Source organism: Propithecus coquereli, unplaced genomic scaffold (genome assembly GCF_000956105.1).
Source record: "Propithecus coquereli isolate 6110/MARCELLA unplaced genomic scaffold, Pcoq_1.0 Scaffold1, whole genome shotgun sequence".
NCBI classification, from domain to species: domain Eukaryota; kingdom Metazoa; phylum Chordata; class Mammalia; order Primates; family Indriidae; genus Propithecus; species Propithecus coquereli.
The window spans coordinates 8259427-8267169 of record NW_012133857.1 but is presented as its reverse complement, the minus strand read 5'-3'; the positions used below and the strand labels follow the sequence as shown (position 1 = coordinate 8267169).

The 7743-nt window shown below is 45.6% G+C and overlaps 2 protein-coding genes across 2 annotated transcripts in view; both read left to right on the top strand.

Annotated features, from left to right (window-relative positions):
* Positions 1–3650, top strand: part of TMEM42 (transmembrane protein 42) — a 5482-nt gene extending 1832 nt beyond the window's left edge. The window contains exons 2-4 of the mRNA XM_012665479.1: positions 106–202; positions 2141–2287; positions 2964–3650. Of these exons, the coding sequence (XP_012520933.1) occupies positions 106–202; positions 2141–2287; positions 2964–3104 (385 nt within the window). The 3' untranslated portion in view covers positions 3105–3650. The remainder of the gene's footprint in view (positions 1–105; positions 203–2140; positions 2288–2963) is intronic.
* TGM4 (transglutaminase 4) overlaps positions 3427–7743 on the top strand; it is a 32298-nt gene continuing 27981 nt past the window's right edge. Inside the window, 1 exon segment of the mRNA XM_012665359.1 lies at positions 3427–3463. Coding sequence (XP_012520813.1) covers positions 3427–3463 — 37 coding nt within the window.

Below are 7743 nucleotides of genomic sequence, written 5' to 3'. Positions count from 1 at the left end.
CTCTAATCACACCAAACCCTCGTCCAGTGTAGGCGGTAAGAGACGTCGGGGACTGAGGCCTCCTCCCTTACCAGGCACCTAAAATCTTTCCTCCGATTGGGCTAGTTCGCTCTCGGGGAAGATCTACACCTCCTACATCCACCCTCTACCTCTCATTTTAAGCCCCTTGTGCCTGAGCATTTCTCTCCACGTGACTCTTAAGGTGAGAAACCTGTTGCCCATCTCTTTACTTCGCAATTAACGAGTGTTTTGACCAGCCTACCCTGCTGCCAGGGAAATTGGGAGTTTGGGTTATCCTAGGTATAAAGGAATACTGAGAGAAACATTCTGGACATTTCCCTGATGCTGAAAACTCCAAAACTGCTTTCCCACGTCTGCTAAGGTGTACCTCATTGCCTTTCCTATTCTGAGTCATAGAGCAGCCTCTGCTTGCTAAAGGGGTTTCCTTGCATCTCCAGCCTAGGGTTGTGCCCTGACCTGGACAGTGTTCAGACTATTTAGGGCTATTCCAGTGGGAGCTGCCATGGTTGAGGTTAGTTAGGATCCTGCTGGGTGTGATTCTTGAGGTAAGTGGTCTAAGGTAAAATGAGTGACTCTATGGGCTCTGAAGTTTTTCAGTCTTTTCCATTGTGAACCAGGTGGTCATAACTCTTTATGTAAGCAGGCTGCCACTGGCCCATGTGATGTTCTTGTGTAAATTATAAGAAAGCACCCTTCCTGAAGACACTAGATAGTCAGCCTCTGGGAAACTGTTACAAGAAGTAAATACGAAGTTTAGATGGGTCCAACACCCTGAGTTAGCAGCCCTGTCTGCAGGCAGATTTCTAACTTGAAGCCAAGCAGAGGGATCTGCAGATCCTTTGTGTAGGAGTCTTCTAAAGATCCTCACTTTTCTCAAAACTTCCTCTCAAAGTGATGCCTGGGACCACCGGTCAAATAGTTTCAGGTGGTGTTTTCCCTAGGTAGGGCTGTGTCCTGGTTAAGAGCATGGAGCCACACTGCCTGGGTTTGAATCCTAGTGGTTTTCACCACTGTGGCACTTTAGGCAAGTTGTTATACTTAATGCTCTTTCTTTATCTATAAGATGAAGTTTAGGAATAAATGGAAATGCACTTAAAACACTTAGCACAGAGGGTGGACACCATGGCTCACGCCTGTAATCCCAGCAGTTTGGGAGACCCAGGTGGGAGGATTGTGTGAGGCCAGGTGTTCAAGGCCAGCCTGGGTAACATACTGAAACCCTGTCTCTACAAAAAAAAAAAAAAAAAAAAAGAAGAAGAAAAAGTTAGCCGGGCATGGTGGGGCATGCCTGTAGTCCCAGCTACTCGGGAGGCTGAGGCAGGAGGATCGCTTGAGCCCAAGAGCTTGAGGTTGCTGTGAGCTAGGCTGATGCCACGGCACTCTAGCCCAGGCAACAGAGCAAGACTCTGTTAAAAAAAAAAAAAAAAAAGAAGAAGAAAAGTTAGCCGGGCATGGTGGGACATGCCTGTAGCCCCAGCTATTCGAGAGGCTGAGGCAGGAGCATCGCTTGAGCCCAGGAGTTCAAGGCTGCAGTGAGCTGAGATCATACCACTGCACTCTAGCCTTGGTGACAGAGCAAGACCCTGCCTAAAACAATAACAAAACAAAACAAAAACCACACACACACACACACACAAAAACCCAGTTAGCACAGGGCCTAGCACAGAGTAAAGCTCAAGAATGAGTGGGGTGTTGACCAGAATGGGCTGTGACTTGCTCAGGGTTAGGGGATGCAGATGGGGACAGATATGGCTAATTTTACCTGTTCTACCTGATCCGGAGAAGGACTCTACCCCTGACTTACTAGTACTAGCAACCAAATAATAGCTACTTGGCCCTCTGGAACTGATCTTCAAGCACTGGTCACTGTGGGACCAATAAGGGACTGTTGTTCAGTAGAAAATACTGGTTTTGGGATTAGCATTTTGCTTTTCCCCAAGGTCACACGGCCAGCAAGGTGGCCAAATAAGTGTCTTCTCTGAGTTTGTTTCACCTGTAAGATGGGTTGTGGTGAGCTTAGTAGGGGCCTGGTTGCCAGCAGCCCTCTGTGTGCTGGGAGCGGGGAGCTGCAGGTCGCTGCCCAGGGCAGGCGTGGCTGCAGTGACACTTTCTCCTGCAGGTGAACGTAGGCTTATCCGTCTTAGGCATCATTGTGATGGCAAGCACCAATTCCCTGATGTGGACCTTCTTTAGCCGGGGCCTCAGTTTCTCCATGTCTTCAGCCATTGCATCTGTCACAGTGACTTTTTCAAACATCATCAGCTCGGTGAGTAGCCAGAGGGTCCAAAACCTGGGTTCTGGGTGAGTTGTCCCTCGGGAACCCCTGCTATCGCAGACAGGGAAAAGGACCGGAACTGAAACAGAGGTTTGGCAGTGGCTCGACTCCTAGATGGCTGCTCCTCTAATCATGGAGGAATTCTCTAGTTAGATAAGAATGAAACCTGAGTGTAAAAAGCCTAGCTGGTTGATGTCCCTCCAGCATGGAGTCCTCATTCGGAAGTTTCTGTGCAGCGTGGCTGTCTTCTAGGGTTCTGTGCCCTCAAGCATGAGATGTGGAGGGTCGAGGTTCCTGGAGACCTTTCTTCTCTCTGTAATGTGAGATTAACATGGTGGAGCTGAGCCCAGTGAGTCTTGAGTTGAGGGAAGAAGGACTTGGTAGCCCAGCATGGGTCAGTGAACACCAGGTACCAGCTGTGTCTAACTGGTGGCCTCAGCTGGGTCTTTCTCTTGTACTTTGCTGGGATCCAGTGCTATGCGGGAGGTACAGGTGAGACAGAAGTGAGTGGAGTGACTCGATAAAGGTGACAACTGAGTTTTAAGCCCAAGGCCTCTGGCGCCAGACCTTTCCTTTTGGGGCCCTTAGGAAGGAGGTCAGTCCCAGGGGAATGAGGTTGTGTCCACCCCCTGAAGTCGGGTCCCTCACAGCTGTCTCTGACCCGCAGGCCTTGCTGGGCTTTGTGCTGTACGGAGAGTGCCAGGAGGTGTTGTGGTGGGGAGGAGTGTTCCTCATCCTCTGCGGACTCACCCTGATCCACAGGAAGCTCCCGCCCACCTGGAAGACCCTTCCACACAAGCAGCAGTAGCACCAGTTGGCTGGAAAGACCAGGTGGAAAGATAATGATGGCGGCCCAGCCTTGGGTTGGTGTGCGGGACTGCTTCCCAGGGGCACCCAGGTGTGCAGCCTTCTGACCATCAGCCGAGAGGAGATGCTAGACCAGCCAGGCCTTTGGGCCAGCCCTGCTCCCAAGGGAGGCAGGCCTCTGACGGAGCAGCTTTGAGGGTGGGCAGCTCTGGCTTCTGTAAGGGGAGTACAACCACAGCAGTGCTCTGCCCGAAGCATTCCCAATAATCTGTACAGTGCTTTTGATTCTCGTGCTCCCAGGCCTACCCCAGTGAGCTTGGCAGATGCCGGAGATCCTGGGCTTGGTCTGCTTTGAGTATGGTACTTGAAACCATACTGTAATTTTAGTCCTACTGCCTGACAAAGGCCAGTCACTTAACTCCAGATCAGTGACTGGCGGGGCTTTCTGACAACTCCATGCTAATGTACCGGGCCATCTGTGTCACGCTTATGTATTATGGCAAGAGAAGGAAAACTGGGTTAATAAATACTCTTTTATAAGTTAAAACGACCAAGTATGGAATCTTAATTCTTTCCTCTATTTTGGATTAAGAGGGAGCAGCTGGGGTGAGCGAAGTGCCTGGAGAGGAGGAGGCAGGCGTGGAGGCTCTGCTCGCCAGCTCCGCTCGCCTCAGTGTGCTTCTCAGCTGCTCTGTTCCCTGCTGGAGTCCAATTTCATGTTTCCTTCCTGAGGTCACACAGGCTAGGGCTCTTCAAATTAAGAAGGATCTGTCCATTCCCTTGATATTCTCAAGGAGAAAAGTTTGACCTCACTTTGGAGACCTTGCTTTATTTTACTTATTGGGAAAGAAAACTGGCCCAGGGGTCCTCCCCTCCCCCTGCTTTACCTTTAGGTTTTTCTGCCCTTTGCTTTTCTTTTCCAGATCCCCTTGGTTCATTTTATATCTTATACCACATGAATATAATTTCTAGTTCAAAATGGTCCGCATGCTGCCTGTACGCTCTCCCAGTGCAGAGCTGCAAGGCCAGCACTCACCTGTACCTGTTCTTCCCTGGGGACTCCTCTGGATGTCCAGGGCCCTCTCAGCTCTCCTGAGCCTGATCTGCAGGCCCAAGTCTTCCTCATATATTCCCTGCAGTTGGGAGGGACTTGGTGGCCAGGAGGCTGAGAGAGAGAAGGATCTTGTGTAGGCTCCTCCTCCCTGCCTACGTGATGCCTTCATTGCTCTCCTCCCTTACCCACCGTCTTCACGGTTGGTGGAATGAGATTGTTAAAACTATTCCACTTTTTAATTTTACTTATTTTTTAAAGTGTGCAGTTCAGTAGTATTTTAGTATATTCACAAGATTTTCAACCATTACCGCTATCTAATCCCAGAACTGTTTTTTCACTCACAAAGAAACTCATACCCATTAGCAGTTACTCTCCATTCCACCCTCCCCCACACCCCTGGCTGTCACTAATCTGTCTCTATAGATTTGCCTGTTCTGGACATTTCATATAAAAAGGTCACATAATATATGGCCTTTTGTGTCTTTTTTCACTTAGAATAATGTTTTCAAGGCTCATTGATGTTGTAGCATATATCAGTTCTTCATTCCTTTGTGTGGCTGAATAATATTCCACTGCGTGGATATACCACATTTTGTTTATCTGTTCATCAGCTGATGGACATTTGGATTGTTTCCACTTTCTGGCTATTGTGAATACTGTTGCTATACACATTTGTGTACATGTTTTTGTGTGAACATGTGTTCTCGATTCTATTAGTTATATGCCTAGGAATGAAATTGCTAGGTCATGTGATAACGCTGTTTAACTTTCTGAGAAACTACCAGGAGCAGTTGCACCATTTTACATTCTAGCCATCAAAGTGTGAGTGTTCCAATTCCTTTACATCTTTGCCAACATTGTTATTGTCCATTTTTTTTATTATAACCATCCTAGTGGTATCTCATTGTGGTTTTGATTTGCATTTCCATAATGACTAATGTTATCAAACATCTTTTCTGTGTTTATTGGTCATTTGTATATCTTCTTTGGAGATAAACATTTAGAGCCTTTGCCCATTTTTAAACTGGATTACTTATATTTTTGTTACTGAATTGTAAGAGTTCTGGAAAGAAGTCTCTTGTCAGGTATATGATTTGCAGCTATACTCTCCCATTCTGTGAGTTGTCTTTTTACTTTCTTGATGTTGTCTTTTGAAGCCCAGAGGTTTTTAATTTTGGTGAAATCCAACTTACCCATTTTCCTTTTTTTTTTCCTTGTGCATTTGATGTCATATCGAAAAATCCATTGCCTGATCAGAATGTGACAGGGGCCAGATAATGCAGGGCCTGTTGTAGACCATTGAAAGGACTTTGACTTTTACTCTGTGTAGAAAAGAGCTGATCTAATATCTTAAAGGGATCGCTCTCATCCTGAGCACACACTATAGAGGGCAAGAGCAGAGGCAGGAAAACCTTTTAGGAGGCCCCTACAGCCACCTGGATGGGAGGATCGGGGGCTTTGATAGCTGTGAAGGGAATAAGAAGTGATCAGACTAGATAATACATTTTGAAAGCAGAGCCAACAGATTTTGCTGATGGCTTGGATGTGGGTATGAGAGAAAGGTCAATAATGACTCCGTGGTTTTGGCCTGAGCAGTGTGAAGAATGAAGATTTCAATAATGAGACAAAGCAGACTGGGAAGAGAGCCTGATTAGTCAGAAATATCAAGAGCTTGGTTTTGAACCGGTTAATTTTCAAATACTTGTAATAATACATCCAGGTAAAAGTGTTGGATAGGCAGGAGGACACACAGGAGTTCAAGGAGATGTCTGGGGTGGTATCTTCAAGGAGATGGTGTTATGATGGAATCTCATAAGACTGGATGAGATTTTCTAGAAAGAAGAGGCCTGAGGGCTGAGCCTGGGCACTCTGATGTTTAGAAGTCAGGCAGATGTGAAAGAACTAGCAAATTGAGTAAGAAGAAACAGCCAGCGAAGTAGGATAACTAGGCGAGTGTGATGTGCTGGAAATCATCTCCAGAAAACGTCAGTGATCACCCAGGCTAATGCTGTTGAAGAGTCAAGTAAATTGAAGATTGAGAAATGGCCGCTGGATTAGCAAAGATATAATAGTGATAAAAGCAGCTGTGACAAGCCATGGGGGCAAGAGCCTTATTGGATTAGATTCAGGGGGTAATGGTGATCATCCCAATTGATGCAGAAAAAGTATTTGACAAAATTCAACTCCCTTTCATGATAAAAGCACTCAATAACTAGGAATAGAAGGAAACTTCCTTAACATGATAAAGACTATATATGAAAAACCTGCAGCTAACATCATAGTCAATGGTGAAAGACTGAAAGATTTTCCCCCAGGATTAGGAACAAGACAAGGATGCTTACTTTCACCACTTCTATTCAACATAGTATTGGAAGTCCTAGCCAGAGCAATTAAGCAAGAAAAAGAAAGGACATCCAAATCCTTCCAAAGAAAGGAAGAATTAAAATTACCTCTGTTTACAGATGATCTTGTATACATAATCTTATATGTAGAAAAGCCTGAAGATTCCAAAAAACTGTTAGTCAATAAACATTAAGCAGCTGGGCACGGTGGCTCACGCCTGTAATCCTAGCACTCTGGGAGGCTGAGGCGGGTGGATTGTTTGAACTCAGGAGTTCGAGACCAGCCTGAACAAGAGCGAGACCCTGTCTCTACTAAAAATAGAAAGAAATTGGCCAAACAACTAAAAATAGAAAAAATTAGCCAGGCTTGGTGGCGCATGCCTGTAGTCCCAGCTACCTGGGAGGCTGAGGCAGGAGGATCGCTTGAGCCCAGGAGTTTGAGGTTGCTGTGAGCTAGGCTGATGCCATGGCACTCTAGCCCAGGCAAGAGAGGAGACTTTGTCTCAAAAAAAATGAATAAATAAACAGATTAAGCAAAGTGCAAGATGCAAAATCAACACACAAAAGTCAATTGTATTTCTATACACTAACAATGAACAATCTGAAAAGGACATTAAGAAAACAATTCCATTTACAGTAGCATCAAAAAGAATAAAATACTTAGGAATAAATTTAACCAAGGAGGCAAAAGACTTGTGTACTGAAAACTATAAAACATTGCTGAAAGAAGTTAAGGAAGACACCCTTCATATCCATCCTTCCATCCATCCATCCATCCATCATCTGTATGGACTCATGGGCCCCCTCTCTTTTTTTCAATGGTTTATAGTTCATACTTCTTAATCCATGCTCAGATTGTCCCAGGTTTCCCTAGTGGTTTCCCCAGTCCCTTACAGCTGGCTCAGAAAATTCTTCTGGACGCCTGCCTTGACCCTCCTTCCCACCCGTTTTTATGGCTGAATAATATTCCATTACATGTATATACCACATGTTCTTTATTTATTTATCCGTTGATGAATATTTGAGGTTTTTCCATCTTTTGTCTATTGTGAATAATGCTGCTATCAACATGGGTGTACAAGTATCTGTTTGAGTCCCAGACTGTCTTCACCCCCAGCATATTGCAGGGGCAAAAATGTCAGACCCCTGTACTCTTACACCTAATTTTGCAACACCAGGGGGGAAATCCAAAAGAAAAAAAAATATTAATAACAATTTGGGCAGCACAGTTCCTAGTTGCATTA